The sequence below is a fragment of the Rattus norvegicus genome, chromosome 7 (assembly GCF_021556685.1).
Source record: "Rattus norvegicus strain SHRSP/BbbUtx chromosome 7, alternate assembly SHRSP_T2T, whole genome shotgun sequence".
In the NCBI taxonomy this organism is placed as follows: Eukaryota; Metazoa; Chordata; class Mammalia; order Rodentia; family Muridae; genus Rattus; species Rattus norvegicus.
The window spans coordinates 126,219,159-126,237,431 of record NC_141540.1 but is presented as its reverse complement, the minus strand read 5'-3'; the positions used below and the strand labels follow the sequence as shown (position 1 = coordinate 126,237,431).

The window sequence follows — 18,273 nt, the reverse complement described above, 5'->3', positions numbered from 1 at the left end:
GAGGGGGGCAGTGGCTTGAAAAGATAGGGCGCGTGTGGGCCCCATGCTGGAGGGGAGGGACTGCCCACCAGAGGCTGTCCCCACTACTGACAGGTGGGTAGACTGAGGCCAAGCTAAGTCAGAAAGAGTCAGAGACTTAGCAGAACTGGAACCACAGCCACAGAGGATGTCTTCGGTACCCCGACTTTCATCTCATCCCCTTGGTATTCGAATGGGAAACTGAGGCACAAGCAGGCCAGGGAGGGGTTTGGGGGTGGTTGAATTCCCAAGCAAACCCTAGAGTTGCCCACCTTCAGCCATCTCCAGCCCCTGGCTGCCTCCAGACCCTTCTGGGTCTCTTTCAGTCTGTTTTCCCCTCTGTAAGTTGAGGCTTCGACCCCAGGAGCTGCTGTAGGGAGGGGCAGAACAGGCAGGAAACTGAACTAGGTGGATGGCTCTTTCTGCTCTGTAGCTATGGGTGCAGACCCCGTATCAGGGCATGTTAAAGGGCTAGTTAGATGGCCAGGCTGGACCTGCCCTCTGACACTCCCTCCAGGGCCTCATCTGGGTCCAGGCACTTACTATTCAGGTGGGGCACCCTGCATTGCCAGCACTCTGAGATATAAGCAGGAGGATCAGAAGTTCATGGTCATCCTTAGCTTCTTAGTGTTTTGAGGCTAGCCTGAGCTACATGAAAATTAGAAGAGGCAAAGGAGGAAGACTGGGGTAGCAGGAGGGGGGGAGAGAGGAGGGAAGAGGGAAAGGAGGAGGGAGGAGGGAGGAGACAAGGGTGAAGAAAGAAAACACAGCTTTTGGAGCTACATGCTCTGCCCATGTTTCTGAGCTGGGATTACGAGCCAGCAGAGGGAAGAAGACTGAGGGAGGACAGGTAGCCTGAGGGCAGAGGCCTTGGCATCTGCTGTGTTCCACTCTGGCCGGTTCTGTTCCACAGACCTGCCAGAGGGACCTGCTGTACTCAGTTCTGGCCTAGGTGAGCTTTCCTTTGGTCATTCTAATCTAATTCAGATTGTAGCTAATGTCTGTCTGTGTGTGTGGGGTGTGTGTGTGGGTGTGTGGGGACTCTGATCTGGGGGCTCAGGCCAATCTGCAATGGGAAGACATTCCTATCCCCGCTTACCTGGCAAGAACATCGAGGTTCCTCTAGTCCTGGCTCCCAACCAGCCTCCCACCCCAACCCGGAGTGTGATCCAGAGCCCGGGAAGAGCCCCGGGGCCCCTCAGTGCCTGGAAAAAGCCATGGACACACCTGCCCACCGGAGGGAGAGCTCAGCACCACCCTCCAGGGGATTTGCTGAGTTACTTCCTGGATGAGTGGACCCAGGCCCGCCTTCCTGGCCGATCATAGATAATTAGAACATTCTTCAAATATTTTGCCGGAGGATGCCCAAGAAGGAAGAATTACAAAGCGCCCTGGGCCAGGAGTGTGGGCTGGAATTGCTGGGCAGCTGGGTAGCTGTCCGAGCCAAGGCTGAGGGGGCGCGGAGGGACGCTTAGACCAGCTTGACCCTCCTCTTGAGAACTGGAACTGGGGCAGGAGACCCAGTGACCTTGGTTCCCTTGCAATGGTGGGAAATCCTTGCTCTGGGGAGTCAGCAGCAGGCAAAGAGGTAGGGCCTTTGGAGAGGACTGAGGGTCACACACTGAGTCCAAGGGCTCCAAGCTGGCTGAGAGGTCCGATGCCTGTGAGGAGGTGTGTCTGCAGTGGGAGAACAGATCTGAAAGTCAAGCACAGCAGGAGGGAGAAGAGCTTGGCCTAATCCTGGTACCACAGGGTAGGTAGCATGGAGCAAAGAAAGTTGTTTGAGAGGCTGTGGCTGCAGCTGGGAGGGCTGGGAAAGGCCCTGAGGTGGGACAGGCCCAGTGTGGTGTAGACTGAGCTCTGGGCTAGGCCAGGAGCTGGAGCAGGTAAGGGTGGTGGGACCAGAGGGCTAAGGGGCCTGTCCCAAGGAAGGGTTTTTTGAAAGGGTCCTGCTTTCTAGAGAGAATGGCTCATATCTTTCTCTAGGCCAGGATGGGCTCAGTTCCAGTTCTAAGTTGTCTTTGGGTCCTATGCTTGTCTTCACATTCTCTCCTCACAGCTGTTTGTTCCAACCCAGCAGCCTGGGGGCAGCCTGGTCCCACGTGGAAAGGCCTCAGGTCAGAGAGAAAAGCCTGGCAGAGGTCACTGCTCTTATGGGACCTGTTTGCTCTTGTGGGTAGAGATTTAAAGAGAATAGTGGGGTGCAGATCCTAAGTGACCACCTTAGACTACCCCATGCTTTACTCAGCTGGGCATGTGAGCCAGGAGCCTGGTCATTGTCCTGTGAGGGGCCTCTTCTGTGTTTCAGTGTGTCTGAGCTTCCTTCATTTGTTAACCCACTGAGGGGTGGGGCAGTAGGCTACAGTCCCCCGATCCTTCTCTGCCTGCCAGCCCAGGGCAGCCAAGCCTCTCTGGGCCTCTGGGGCGGGGGAAGAATATCAATTCTTATCACACATTTTTCACATAGGGACTTAATGTGGACCTTGAGCCCAATCTAGCACACAGTAGGTCTTCTCTGACTCAGGCACTGAAAACACTATCAGCATGAAGAATTTAGATTAGATTCCTACCCCTGTCCTGAGGGCAGGCTTTGGAGGGCTTACTTCCTGAAGGAAGTAGGACACACCAAGTAAGGACAGGGCAACCTCAGTCCTGGGCTTAGGGGACACCCTTCCACCAGCCTTTAATGTGAACTAGTGCTCTTCAAGAATGTCAGAGAGGGGAGATACTTGGAGGAGACCCCAGCGTGAATGAAGCCTGGCCTAAAGAAGAGATGTGTCCCCTATGCACGGCCACAGCTCATCTGGTGGTTGACTACTGTACTGGCTGGGGTCCCTTGTTTCTCAGACACAGAGTGAGTTGGCAAGGTTAGAGGGAAGAAGAGACTGAAGATGGCCCCTTGGGTTGGCATGGAGACAGCAGTGGGAACTCACTAGTTCAGAGTTCCACTATAGGCATGGCACCATCTTGGTCCCAGGGGGAGTGTTGGAGCCAGGAGTATAGCAGCCGTGTATGTCCAGTAAATGCAGGACCAGAGTGATCCCAGCCTCAGGCCTGGAGGGTAGAGTGGGCCCCACACGTGAAATGTTACCACACGCTGGCTGTGGTATGCCTGTGCCACACGGGTCTTCTCCCCATCAACTCTGCCATGTCCAGGATGCTCTCACACCCCTTTTACTGAGGAGAAGGAGGCTGGAGCACAAAGAACCAAGAAGTGTGCTTGAGCCCGCCCCGCTCAGCCATGAAGAGGCACATCTGGGGCTCCCGTGGATCTTGTCGGCACCCCAATTTGTGGCCCTAGCCACTGCATCAGAAGGCCTGGATATCTACCACTGGGGAGTGCCAGCAAGGTTGAGACGATCTCCTCTGCCCTCCACTCCCTCCTTCAGCCCCTCACCACGAAGGCAGCCCCATTCCCTTAATTAAGCTTCTGGTAGGTAGAAAGGTTTTCTTGTTGTCTGGGAAAGTCCTCCTTCTCACAGCACCCAGTCTACACCCAGAGCTGGGCATCACAAGACCCGGCCTCCGCTGGCCTCTGGTGTGAGCCTGGAGGACTGACTTGTTCACGGCTCCTCTGAGCTCTGATCCAGGCAAGAGGTGAGGAAGGTTTGCAGGCTCACCGTGTGGCCCACTGTTCCTGGCTTTCTGCCCACGTCCTAGGGCCCCTGAGCAGTTTGAGGGACAAGCCCAGAACAGAATTTTTCCACGGAAAAAGTCAGCCACAGAGGCGCTCACCCCTGCCAGGCTTCACTGTTCGCAGGCCCTCCCCGGTCTGGTCACTGGGACACCTGAACAGGCAGTTGCTGGCTGGGAAGAGGTTTTCCCAGTGTGGGATGACAGTCGGGGGCCCACCTGCAGGGTGGCCCGATGAAGGTGCCAGGCATACTGTCATCCGACTGCCAAAAACCCCAGCAAGGCCCCACACGCCACTAGTCTCCTGCTGGCACCACTACTTAATTTTTAGTATTTTAAACCATGTTTCCCACTCACAGGCTCTGCCTTTATCCACTCCCCTGTCCCAAAGACTTGGATTGTCCACGGTCTAACCTGTTCTAAGAGCTCAGGAAATGATCGGTTGATGTCTAGGAGTTAGTGTGTGGGGAGCTGCAACTAGACCTCTATGCCATAAGCCCAGATGGATGGATGAATGAACAAATGAATGAACGAATGAATGAATGAATGCTTTTCAGCAAGGAGGTGATTTGGATTGGGTTTTGAGGACAACAAAACAAACCTCAAACAGACCTAGTGTGATAGGGTGGCACTCTCCTACAACCCCAGTAGAGTGAGTTCAAGTCAGCTTGGGTTACAGAGTAAGACCTGCCAGAGAGAGAGCGAAAGAGAGAGAGAGACAGAGAGAGAGAGAGAGACAGAGAGACAGAGAGAGAGACAGAGACAGAGAGAGAGACAGAGAGAGAGAGAGATAGAGAGAGAGACACAGAGAGAGAGAGAGACAGAGACAGAGAGAGGCAGAGAGAGAGAGAGAGAGAGAGAGAGAGAGAGAGAGAGAGAGAGAGAGAAGAGGAGGCTCCATGGATTAATGGTGTTTCTACCAAGCCTGACAGCCTGAGTTTGGTCTTCACGGCCCACCCAGTGAAAGGAAAGAACCGACTCTCACAAGTTGCCCTCTGATCTCCACACATGAGCTGTGGCACAAACACATAGATACACACACTAAATAAATAATAAGTTAAAAAACAAATTCTTTGAAAAAAAGAAAGGAAGGAGGACTGAGCCTCACCCTCACCCCACCCCCACCTCCCACCCCACCCTCACCTCCCACCTCACCACCTCTCCCTGGTCTTACCAACTGCACACTTCAGCCTCCATCCCTGAGCTCTGGAAGTGCAGTGCAGGCACTGAGTGGGACTGAAGGCCTCCCAAGCCCCCCACCCCCTCTGACCACTCACCTCCCAGCTCCCTAGAGCACTTCTCACCCCCATCCTTGCAGAGCAGAGTCCTTGCAGGGTTGGGGTATGGGAGACACCACAGAGGACTGGTTTCAGAGGGGAGTGTTGAGTACTGTCAGTGGAATTCCCTCTAGTGCAAAGGAGGACAAGTTGGCTGTCAGCTTCAAGTTGGTGACCGTACCTAGTCACTTAGGCGATGTTTCTTGTAGGCTCTGATTCACAACCTGGCAAGGGTGTGTGGGTACAAATTGGACTGAGGAGGTAGAAGCCCCGTCTTGGCAGCACCAACACCCACCCTTTAGGTGAAAGCCCACTTCCAATGGACCCCTTACGTTGAGGTGTATAGAGTCTGTGAACTGTGGTGGTGGTTGTTGTTAGTGTGATTGAGTGGTGACATTACAGGAACATAAGCCTACAGAACTCCATCACTCAGATGGGAATTCCACTGTTAGTCAGCAGTCAGTCTCCGCCCCATCCTCCTCATGTCTCTCTCTTCTCTCTGTGTGGATTTGCCCATTCTGCTTTTCACTTTTAAATGGAGTCGGATAACATCTGGGATTTCGAGTCTGTCTTCTTTCTCATGGCATAATCTTTTCGAGCTTTTTCCGTACTGGGCCATGAGTGCGTGCTTCATTCCTTTTCATGGCTGAATAATACTCCATGGCATGGGCATACCACATTTTGTTTTCAGCCACTCACCCGTCGATGGAGAATTGGGTTATTTCCATCCTCTGGCTACTGTGAATAGTGTTGCTGGGAGCGTTTGTACAGAAGGTTTTGTTTCGACACCTGTCTTCAATTCTTTTGGATCTATGCCAAGAAATGGAATTTCCGGGCAGCTTTGTGTGTGTGACTTTTAACTCTCTGCCAAAGGCTGCCCACAGGGACTGCGGTGCGGGAGAACTCTGCTCCTCTGCCTCTTCACCCGCACATGGTATTTTACAGCTTTCCCGTTCTGTTCACAGGGGTCCTGGTGGGCGTGCACAGGTTTGCATTCCTGGAAGAATGGGTGAGGTTGTACCTCACTGGGCACGACGCTTGCTTCTCCCACGTCTCTGGGGGAAAACATGTCAGGTCCTTTACAAAAATGTCTTGTTGTCTGGTGCTGAAGTCCAGCAGTCGTTTGTGTGCTTCATGCATTCTATGGGAGCTGGAGAGGGCCTTTCCCCTACACAGCCATTCTTGGGCCCCCAAATCAGCTAGGATTTGGTATTTTGAGGACGCATTTGGAGATGGCATAAAGGCAGTATCAGCAGGGTACAGAGGGATGAGATTCGACTCTCAGAACAAATGCTCACTGTTCCTCTTCTCGGTGCCAGGGCACACCTGGAAGGGAGAGTAGAGTTTTCCAGATGGAGTCGTAGAGGAGGGACAGCGTGCTAACAGAAGGATTGATGTGAACAGTCAAGGTGGACAGTGAAGACAGAGGGAGGGCTCATCGGAGCCAATCCCCCAGGGGATATTTCTGGCAATACCCCAGGGCAATAGGAGCTGTGGATGACTACTGAGCAGGGGCTACAGCAGACCTAGTCTTAAAAACAATGACAAAAAGTCTCGGGTTGTGGATATCTGTAGGAGCCATCTGTAGGTGGGAGCGTAGGCCCAGGGGTGGCTGCAATGATCTCAGTGCATCCTGGGATCTGTTCACCCCTGAAGGTCCCCACAGTTTAGCCTGTTGGTCTGAGTGCTCCCCCAGGGAAGGCAGTTGAGGCATGAGGTCCAGGCCTGTTGGAGGAACTTGGGAACAAGGAGTGCCCTTGAGATCTAGTACCAAAGTGACAGCTTTGCCGCAGTGGCAGTGCCCCATGGCGTTCCCATCCTTCTCGTTTCCCCAGCTCGGTTTCCGAGGATTCTACTGTTACTTTGGGCCGGATTCCCCGGATTCCAGCCCGCTCCCAGCCCCACCCGTCCAGATGCCCTTCCTCAACGCCAGCCTGGGGCGTGTTTACCCCATTGTGTCATGGGAGACCCAGGGGGTGTCTTGGCCAGATTAGCAGGTAGAGCAGGTGGGGCGTGCCACAGAGATTGAGTGTCACAGGACTGCAGCTCATGCTGGGGGCTCTAGCCACACGGAGACTGCCCAGCTGCCTGGGGAGTATGGTGGCTTGGAAAAACACAGAGTTCTTAAAGAACAGCCACAGGCCTAGCTGTCAGCTTTGGGGGCCCCTGGTGGTTCCTCTGCACTGGTGCTCCCTTGCTAAGCAAACCTTTCTCTGTTTATTATTACTATTGTTATTGTTATTATTATTATTATTATTATTATTATTATTATTATTATCATCTTTTTTAAAGAAAGGGTTTCTCTGTGTAATCTTAACTGTCCTGGAATTCAGAGACCCACCTGCCTCTCTGTGCCTCCGGAGTGCTGGGGTTAAAGGCCAATACCACCACCACCAGAGTGGTGTTGTTTTAGAGCCAGAGACTTTTTTGTTGTTTTTAAGACTGGATCTGCTGTAACCCAGGCTGACTTTAAGGAGCTCTGAGAATGACCTCGAACTGATTCTTCTGCCTCCACTTTCAGCGTGCCGAGATTACAGGCGTGAGCCACCACCACATACGGTTTGTGCGTTACTAGGAATGATTGAGCTGAGGGCTTTTTGTACATGGAAGGACAGATCTCCACAAACTGAGCCTGATCCCTGGTTGTTAAGCTGGGGACTGGCCTTCCACTCCTCTGTCTTAATGATCTTTCTCTAATTGCCTAGAACCGAAAGATCAGTATAAAGGCTGTGGAAGACGGTTTAGCGATTCCTTGACTCCTCAGGAGGTCAAAGGCCCCCACATGCCTCCGGAAGACCATTCCTAGCGGCAGGTGCTTGAAAGATGGAAAACAGGGTCTCAGGCAATGACGGGCACGAGTGCCTCCATGGCCTGTAACAGCTGAGAGGTGTCCATCCATGGGGAGTGGATCAACAAGTGAGGGCCCGGTGTGCAAATGGAATATTATTCAGCCTTTAAAAGGAACAAGGCCCTGATATAGGCTGTGACTCAAATCAACTTTGAAAGCGTTTCACTGAGTGGAAGGAATCTGGCTCCAAAGACCATGTGGATTGTAAGATTCCACAGACTGTCCGAGCGCAAGCAGCAGCCCCGTGGGAACAGAGACAGATTAGTGGCTGCCGGGGGCTGGGGGAGGAGGGGCTGGGAGTGCCTGCCCGTGGGTACAGAGTTTCCTTTTGGGATGTGGAGAAAAGCTTGTTACTTGATAGAGGCAGAGGCAACAATACTGTGTGTGTGCGCTAAAGGCCACGGGGCTGTACATTTTTAAACGGTTAATGTTATGTTATGCGAATTTCCCCTCATTACAAAAACAAACAACCATGTTGATAATACTCCAAGCTCAGAGTGAACTTGGCAAGAGGTTTCCTCCCTGGGAGTTGCCAGGAGTCATTACAAAGGCAACCACAGTCTCTGAGCCCAGTCCAGCACACAGTAGGTGCTTATCTCGTGTCAGTTCCTGTCTTTTCCCAGTGTACCCACTCATGTAGACGTGAAGGGGCCGGGCTATTCCAGGTGTGTGTCTGCGCTTGCATGCCGGGGGCAGCAGGTGTCTATGCCCATTCCCTGAATGTGAAACTTAGGCTCAGAGTGTCTTGTCCAGGTCACACACGGGTAGGAACTGGAGGAAGTGTCCTTAGGACTCAGAAGGAGCAGAGAGGGAAGTTCAGTGGTCTGGGAGTTGGGCGTGCCACTCCAAGGCAGCTGGGAACTGGGCCAAGCCTGTCAGATCCCAGGTGGGATGCTGTCTGATTGGAAGGATCTATGTGTCTGACTCAGGCCCGGGGATCATGGCTTCTGCAGGTGTGAACTGGTCTGTGGTTCTAACACTTCCAGGGCTGGTGGGGCTGAGTGGAGGAGGTGTTTGGTGCCAGTGGGGGACAGCAGACCGCCTGAGGGGTTCTCAACACCTTTTTTTTTTTCTCTCTGCCCCACCTCAGAGCATTGTCATCCGTGGTGGCCCTGGGAGCCAACATCATCTGCAACAAGATTCCTGGCCTGGCCCCACGGCAGCGAGCCATCTGCCAGAGCCGACCCGATGCCATCATCGTGATCGGGGAGGGGGCGCAGATGGGTATCGATGAATGCCAGCACCAGTTCCGATTCGGCCGCTGGAACTGCTCCGCCCTGGGCGAGAAGACCGTCTTTGGGCAAGAGCTCCGAGTAGGTAAGGGTGTCTCTGGGCCGGGTCACCCACCAGCCAACCCAAGTCCAGGCCAGACAGCTCATGCAGCCTATGTGTATGGATGAGTGTCCTAGCTCTGGGCTGGGGGCTGGGGGCACTGACAGGAGCAGAGGAAGGGGATCTGATGCAGTAGATTGGTCTACTCTGTAGCTTCAAGTACCCAGGTCCCTGCACCACTTTCTGTGGCTGCTCTTTGGAAAGCGTGGAGAATGTTTGGGGCTCTGGACGTAGATGAGAGCTACAGCTCACCCAGAGGGGACCGTGAGATGCCACCTGCTCCTCGCTGAGCGATTCCAGTAGACAGAGCCTATAGGAGACTCCGGTATGATGGCTCTGACCCTGAAGGAAGGGTTCCACGTGCAGGGGTAGATCTGGGTGATACAGGGATGGGATTCCATTTGAAGACAGTGATCAGCTACTAGAACTTGTCAGGTGGGGCAGCTACTGAGGGCACAGCCCTTCCGATTTGTGGTGGTGCCTGCCTGCCCTTGAAGCACTGTGTGGTGAATATTTTGTGAATGAAGCCGAGGAAGGACCCTATTCGGGGCTAGGAAGAGGCTTAAAGGAAATTTCCAGAAAGTATCTGGATCCGAATCCAGCTGTGTGACCTTGGCTGTGTCCCTCAGGACTATTGGAGCCTTTGTCTCCCCATTTGTAGTGTGAACTTGGAGCCAGTAGGCTCTTGTCTGGCTCTCAACACCAGAAATCAGTTAAGTGCTCAACAAATGCCGTGTGCTATGCGTGGTCAGGGACCACGACTCTGGTTGGCTCTAAATAAGATGGCTTGTTGGCTGCCTAGCCTTCAGGTCATAGGGTCCCCCAGACACCAGGGGGCTGCAGCTGCCACAGGACTCAGTCCAGAGCCTGCTTTTGCAGGGCTGCAAACACCAGCATGGGGCTAGAGGTGGTGTTAGAGGAAAGCTCCCGAGGGCCCCTTTGCGGTGAGCAGCCTGTGGGTGGCACCTAGTGCAGCCAGAAGCATGGCACCGCCCCCTCCCCGGGGCTGTGCCACCCAAGTGCAGATCGCTCCCTCCAGGTGCCAGCTTGGGGGGTGGATGGTGGGGAGGAGGGCAGTAGTGGGCAGAGGTACCCGCCTTGTGTGGCTTCCCACCCACTTCTGCAGGTGCCATATGCGGAGGCCTCTGGGAGAACAGGGGTAATGCTGGCCCCACAGTGGTCCCCTTACCTCACTGTGTCCCCTTTTGACACTTGGGAAATGGCCTTGGGCCCACCAGCAGCTAGGAGGAGCACAGCTCTGTCTTCCAGAAAGACACTGAGGCGGGGCTGGCCTGAATTTCCCCCCTGCCCCTTGCTCCCTTGGGGGACCAGGCTGTTCAATAGTCAGTGCTTCCCACTCTTTGTGGCCCCTACTCTGGAGAGCACCATTCCTGCTTCCAACGCTTCTCCTAGGGAGAACCTTGGCCCTTCATCCCACCTTCAAGAACATTTCGGGGCCCTTGGCAGGCTTCCTGATAACCTGGCCCACAGCTGTCCCCTCCACGCAGCTTCTCGTTAGGTCATTGACGGCCTATGTGCTGCTGGTTGTCTCCATTCCCTGCCTTCTGTCTTGACTCACCAACTTGAGTCCTTTCTGCCTCTTGCTGTCTTTTGTGTGGCCCTGGATAAGGTATGCTCTCTTGCCTGGCACACGTGCAGGACCCTTTCCACAGCACCCTGGCAGCTTATCGCTCCCTGATGTTCTGAGTCTCCCGGATCCACAGATACCTTGGCTTTTCTTCATGGCTCCCCCCTACTCACCTGACCGCCTGACACCATTCCCACTCTCCACCCCTCTACCCTACCCTTTGATCGCTGTCAGGGCTGCTTCTCTCTCCGCTCCTCCCCTGGAAGCTGTGAATGCCTCCCGTCCCCTACAGACCCATTTAGCAGGTCAGACCACAGCCTCCTTGTGTCCTTTCCCTTCTGTTCTATGGGTAGACACCCAGGCTAGTACACCACAGGATCTGATTCTCACTCCCCAGCACCTCCTGATTCAGGAAGCTGCGGGAGGGGCCTTTGCCAGATACTGGCTCACCAAATCTTCCTGAGACTCTGTTTCTAATTCATGACCAACAACAAAAACCAGTGATGTTTGATCTTTGCAGAAGTTCTCTACTGCCCTTAGGTACGAGTAATTTCTAAGCCTGGAGTACTTCGTCCTGCTTCCCTCTAACCAGAGCCCCAGCCACATCTGGCTTCTCTGCCTGAGCTTAGTTTCTCAATCTGAGAGGCCTCTCTCCTCTGCTATACCTCCTCATAGCTTATCTATCTTCCTCCTGGGGGGCTTTTCCCAAACCCTGAAGCTGGGTCAGCCTGTGCCTGTCCCTAGCCCTCCCTGCCCCGGGGATGGGGATGGGCAGGCTTTCTGGAGCCCAGCCTGGGTCTCGCTGCCCTGCTGTAGCCTCCTGTGTCTTCCTGCTGTACTCAAGCAGAGAAGCTCTGGCCACAGGTCAAGCTGATGGAACAAGGGCAGGAACCACAGGGACTTTGCCTGTATGGGAAGGCTCCTTCTCCCTTCTCAGTGGTGGGGGAGTCAAAAGCAGCAAGCTGGCTGTACTGTGAGCTGGCCACTTTGAGAGGCTTGCTGGATGCCTGGACATGCCCAAAAGCTGGGCTGCAAGCTGGCAGGCAGCCGGGGTGCTCTCATGGGAGCAGCCTCTCAAGCGGGGCCAATTAATGATTGTCCCCGAGAGTGGCAATGGTCTGGATGGTGAGACAGCCCCCTTTAGGCCTTGCCTGTGACCTTGGATCAGTCCTGAAACTTAAATGTTGAAGGGAAACCTCGTGAAGACAGCAAAGCACCCCCCCCCCCTGCAAAGTTACACTTCTCCAACACCTTTGCAAGAGCCTGTTTATCTCCAGGGAAGGGATGCTCAATGCTCCCACAATGGCCACTACACCAGCCTTGTCTGACACGCTGAGAGGGCTAGTGAGTCCGTCCTTTTGAGAAAGTCAAGGCAGTCTTTAGATTCCCCCCTGCTCTTGTGATAGTCCATGCTTGGCACTCTACTCTAGCCTGTCCAGTTCTGTTTCCACAGCGGTGGCCTAGAGCTCTTCCATCGGGTCTCTTCTATTGGGGTTGCGTACATCCTAAGTGCTCTGCCCTGAGATGGGAGAGGGACAGAGGTGAGGCATGAGAGTGTACCTGGGCAGTCCAGGGAAGTCTACTAGAAATGTGGGTTCTTTGGTAAGTGTGGGAGCCGCTAATAGTCACCATAATAAAGCCAGAACTTTCAGCAAAGTCTCCCTCAGAGGGGAGATCAGGGAAGGAGACCGAGAAAACAGGATGTGCTAAGACCCTGGGCCAGAAAGCGGAAAGTATTTTCTCTTGAAGGGCAGGTGGTTTGTGGGGCAAGCTGGGGGATCGGTGAGGGAGAGTTGAGGGTGGGGAAAGACACTGATAGAGCGTCCCGAGCATTCAAAGAGGTCAGAGCATCCAGAAGAATCTGAAGAGGCAGGAATTTCCCTTGAGGACGCATGAACCCCAGTTCCTCCTGAGTTGGGAGCCTCTGACCCACTAACCTGGCCTGGTCTGTGGTTTGCACAGCCCTCAGCTCCATAATGCAAACTTCTGCCCATCATGTGCTGCTCTCAGACATGACCAGGCATAAGGGCTGCCCCTAATCTGAGCTCACGTGAGCAGACCAAGGCTGACTCCTGCTGGCTTTCTGAATGAGCTTCGTTATGGGGGGCAGCATCCCTATAACCAAAGTCCACGAATGTTCCAGCAGAGGGGCAGCTGAGGCCCCCCGGGGAGTGGGCGATTGATGGGTTTTAGGTCATCTGAGAATCAAGGGCCTTTGGGGAAGGAGGGTGGCTCCTCATCACGTGTCCTTGCTGCTCTGCCAGGGCTTGCAAGCAGGCCCCTGTGGGGCAGGGGGGCATTGTCCTCAGAAGGACACTGGCTGCCCTAACTTCTCCATGGCTGTAGGTCTCTGCTAACAGGTGTGCATTCACTGAATAGACAGTTATATAAGACGCATCAGGGCGGTGTGAGGGATAGTTGCCATTATTAATCCCCGTAGCCATTCAGCTTGCTAGGGCTCTGCCCGGGGCACCCTGAGTGAACTGGGATGGGTAGGCAGGAAGATGGCAATAGTGCTAAAGAGGTTTTCAGACTTGGTCTGAGCATCTCATATCATGGTCCTGTAGATCCTGTCACCAGGGCCAGCCAAGGCAGCAGAACTGTTGTCCAGGTCCCAGTGTCCAAGACTCTAGAGACTATCAGGAGCTTGGAAGTCAGTTGCTGTCCTGGGATGTGATGAGACCCCAGGCTACTGCCTGGACTCCACCCCTCCTTGGAAAGGCAGCTCACAGACGAGAGAGCTGCTCCTAGAGGACCTCGCTGTCACTGTCTTCGACCTCTGCAGCCTCAAGCAGCTGGGTGTGGTAAATTGGGTCATCCTTCAGCCCCTCAGAGGCGACCTGGAACTTGTCCAGAGCTGGAATTTTCACCTTGTTGTTAGGCTCCTGTCAGTATAGTCAGGGTGAGGCCTGAAAAGGGTAGATCTTTCCTGGGACAGTGGTCTAGCTCACCCAGATGACCTTGAGTACAGCCTTGTGTCCTTGGGGCCTTAGTTTTCCCTCCTGTGCCAGAAGGGGCTGAGGCTAAACCCCCGCTTCTCTCAGCGGTGATTTTGTTGCAGCCCCGAGGGAGGGAGAAATGGAGGGTAGCTAACCCTATCCCAGGGCACCATGGATGAGAGGCTATGGCTGTCCGGGGTCCTCCTATCTTCCCTCAGTATCTCTACAGGATCCAAAGAGACGCAGACCCCAGGACTCTGACCTTCTGTCCCCTTGTCAGGTAGCCAGATCTTGTCCTCTGGGCCCAGTGCCCCCACTTGGGGCACTATCTACAGGGCTGCACAGCAGCATGTGCAGGCCACCCTGGGTCGGAACAAAAGCCTGGGGCGCGGGCGGGCCTGCATGTTTGGACCTGGCAGGTCTTTCCCTGGTGCTCTGTTTATGACAACGGCAGCGAGGAGCTTAGAGTGGAGACACTGACTCAGCCAAGCCGGGTGGGGCCGGGTGGGGTGGGAGCCAGAGGGGACAGAGGGACACAGAGAGATAGAGAAGGACAGATAGGCACATAGAAACACTCACACACACACACACACACACACACACACACACTCACACACAATCATGTATCTATACAACTACATCTGTACGTGCTCACAGATGTATGTATGTACACACTCACAGACTGCACATAAGTATACACCTATGTACACATGTATGCATGCTCATGAGCTTAATATATGTGTGCATATGTGTGTATGTGCGTGTGCGTGTGTGTGTGCGTGTGTGTGCATGCACACACACAGTCTCACAAATACATACACTCATACACACACACACACACACACACACACACGTGCACATGCATATTCCTTGCTCACACATGGGATATACAGCACCTATGCAGGCCCAGGGTCAGACCCGCTCTGACAGGGATGGTATCCGCAGTCCATACATATGTCACCTGATTCTCAAGCCCTGGCACGTGTGACACCTTCCTGCATTACTTTATCAGAGGCCTCTTCAAGGGGCCTTTGGTGCCACCACATTTTACTGGGGCAGAAGTAAGCACAGAAACAAGGCAGCTTGCCTGACCTATACTGGGCAGAGCCTGGAGATTGCCTCGGTGTCCCTGGTATCTGTGCTGGCCCACCCCAACCCCTGCTGCACACAGATGTCCCTAGCTCGAGACTGTGTGCTAAGGGTGCAGGTATGAGATCCACTTAGGCAGGATTTGCACCTAGACCATGGGAACTGAATCCACACTGGGGCTGAGTGGCCAGGCTGGGGTATGGAGAGCCATAAGGGACATACGGGACACTGCTCTGACTCCCTAGCCTTTCCTTCCCAACTTCTGTGCCCAGTAGCTCTTCAGAGCTCTGTCCAGACTGAGGTCCCCCTGGATGATGGCCGGGGACATCAGGAGCTACCACAGGTCCAGGGATGTCCTTATCTCTGAAAGTCTCAATTTCTCAGTTATAGATTGATCTGTTGGAGACAGTATACTCCCTGCTCAGTTCTAGACTTATGAGGATACTGGAGACCTGGTAGGCTGGGGTGGGAGACGGGATCTTAGCTGAGCAGGGAGATCACCAGCTATGTCCCACTGCTCAGTCCCACTGTCTCATGTGCCTCCTTACTGCCTGCCTAGGAATCTTTCCAGAAAGTTCAGAAGAGTAGTGCTACTCTGTTTGAAGGAGATTCGAAAGGGGACCCATTGCACTCAGGAACGCAGAGGCCTAAGAGTAAAGGTCTGGCCAGGGTCACATAGCCCAGACCCAGTTGTGTCTGAGGCTGGCTTTGGTGATGTTGTTTGTGGGCACAGCAGGGCTCTGTTGGGACTAAGCCTGTCCTAGGCTCTTCCCCTCCTGCCTTCAGACCCTTTATGTCTCACAGGTAAGGTTTCCTTTGAGTCCCCAAGGTTCTTCTCCCCCTTGGTGATGTCCTCCACCAGAGGCTCCTATACCACATAGATTCCTTCTGGAATCTTCTGTCCCTCTCACCCGCTGTTGATCCCACTGACTCACCTACAGGCACCCTTGCACCTGCCTCTCCTTGCTACCTCCAAACCCCTACAGTTGCCCAGAGGGTTCCCTTCAGCTTAGATCAGAGCCACACCTCCAAGGATGGCCTGTCTTCTCAGAAGAAAGCCTTATTTCTTCCTGACTCTCTTCCAAGAACAATAGTGTGGAGCCCCCGAGAACTGTCACTGCTTTCCTAGGATAAACTTAGGGTGCTCAGTTCATTCCTCCTCAGGACTGTGGCACTGATGGTCCACCTGCCCGAAGCACAGTTCCTCAGGCCTTTGCTTGTCTTTCTTTCCTACCATTTAGGACTTCTCTCCAGCTTCATATCCTGCCTGTCTCGCCCCACTCCCCCCCCCCACTGCCCTCCAGCTGACCCCTGCACAATCCAACTGCTGCCCTCTGCTTCACAGCTTGGAGTCCTTCCTAACACGTCTGCCCTGGGTCAGCATCCCCCCCTCCCATGCTTAGCCTTCTGAAAGATGGGGGATCTTAGATGTCTCTTCAAGATTCTAGGTGGTCTGGCCAGGGGCAGGGCTGGGCTTGGTGGTGTGGGACACATAGGCTGTGACATAGTCTGTGATGGAGAGATGTTGGACTGACCTCAGAGTATGAGGTCCCTGGTCTGAGGCAGGAGGTGGAGTGTAGAGGTTTCCAGTTTGGCACTTAGGCCTCAGGGGCAGTGAGATTCAGGTGTTCCTTAGTCAGACTCCAGCTTAGTGGATCACATGACGTGTGCCCTCGGGCTAGTCACTCGTCTCAGCTTCAAGTCTTTATGGAGAACTGAGGATCTAGCTGGAGCTGACAGAGTCCCATGAAGACCGGTGTGTGGAACCCTTCAGACCATCAAATGTGGCACCTCTGTAACAGGATGTGTGTGGCCAGTCAAACAGCTCTGTGGATGTTGCACAGACAGCTCCGGAGTCTCTGCAGCGTGGCCACCATCACTATTGATTATAGACATTTTCTTGGCCCCGGAAGAAACTCTGTGCCTCGAGTTGCTATGGCCCATCTTCCTGACCCTGGCAACGCCAGTCCAATTCCTCTCTGTGGACTGGCTAACCGTAGATACTCCTACAAGTGGGAGCCTGCAATGTGGGGCCTTCGTGTCTGGCTTCGTTCACCACACACCACATTTTCAGGGACCAGGACTTTCTATTAGGGTCACTTCTCTTTGAAGACTAAGTAACAATCCGCTGTATGGGTATACCACATTTCCCTTCCTCTCTCTTTCTTCCTCCCTCTCTCTCTCTCTCTCTCTCTCTCTCTCTCTCTCTCCCTCCCTCCCTCCCGCCCTTCCTTCCTTCCTTCCTTCCTTCCTTCCTTCCTTCCTTCCTTCCTTCCTTCCTTCCTCTCTTTCTGTGTGAAGCCAGGCAAAGTGGAACACATTTTTTTTTCTTTCTTTTTGGATCTGGGGACCGAACCCAGGGCCTTGCGCTTGCTAGGCAAGCGCTCTACTGCTGAGCTAAGCCCCCAACCCCAGTGGAACACATTTTTAATCCCAACACTTAGGTAGAGGCAGGTGGATCTCTGTGAGTTTGAAGCCAGCCTGGTCTACAGAGTGAGTTCCATCCGAGGACTCTGGAAAGCCAGAAATAAGGGAAGCTTCAGGCCCTCACCAGCCTGTGATAGTAGTGGTCTTTGATTCTCACTACTCTGGTGGGTATGAGCTGCATCTCCCTGTGATTTAGATTTGCTAATGACACTGGGCACTAAGCATCTTCTAATGGTCTCTTGGCCATTTTCGTACTCTTTGAGAAACGTCTCTTAGAGTCTTTGTCCACACACTCCCCTCTCTGACGCCACCCCCCCCTTTTCATATCCCAGTCCTGGGAATGAAACCTGAGGCTCCTTGCATGCTAGGCAAGGACTCTGCCACTGGGCCATGCCCACTGCCCCTTCTTTGCCTGTTTTTAATTGGTTGGTTGTTTTTTTTTTTTATTAATGACTTGAAGACAGTGTTGTTCTTAAAGAGGAGGAGCAAGGTCACACAGGGGTCACACAGCACCCACCTTCGCACACACTCCCAAGTGCTGAGTTTAAACAGAATATTGTGCATACTCAAATACATGTGTGTGGGCACATGACGCACACACACACCACATGGGGTTGCTTAAGCATGTGCATACCACAGAGACCTTGTGTGTGTAACATATGTGGGTATGAACCTTAGGGAAACCTGTCTGGAGGTCTATGTGTGGCCACAGAGACACAGGAAGGCCCCTTGGCTGGGCCAGCATTACCCAAGTAGCCAATTTTAGGATCTAGACTTCTAGAAGGACTCTAGACCCTGGGTAACTCCAGACCTTTGACCTCTGACTTCAGTGACTTTGGCCTGTGAGGCCGGGCTCTACCATGTCCTGAGTATTGGGCAGTATGCTGTCCTCCTCCAGGCCTCAATCCTGGTGCTCAAGGCCCTTTCCAGAACCCTTCTGAGAGACAGACAGCCAAGGGCTTTTGTAGCATGGCCTCCTCAGTGTAGCCCATGGGGTCATTGTGAACTCTATTCTGGCTTTTATAGCATTCTAAAAATAGTGTGTGGCCTATGTAGATGCCAGCAAGTGGCAGGTAGTTTGAGTGATAGGTCTGGGGTAGCTTAGCCTCAGCTCTGCCCTGA

The 18,273-nt window shown here is 53.7% G+C and overlaps 1 protein-coding gene across 5 annotated transcripts in view; it reads left to right on the top strand.

Moving 5' to 3' along the window:
* The window catches only part of Wnt7b (Wnt family member 7B), a 44,672-nt gene that overhangs the window by 13,273 nt on the left and 13,126 nt on the right, over nucleotides 1–18,273 (top strand). For 2 of the 5 annotated variants that reach the window (XM_087557502.1, XM_087557504.1), the window contains exon 2: nucleotides 8,867–9,089. In XM_087557502.1, the coding sequence (XP_087413628.1) occupies nucleotides 9,011–9,089 (79 nt within the window). In that variant the 5' untranslated portion in view covers nucleotides 8,867–9,010. 5 annotated transcript variants of the gene reach the window in all.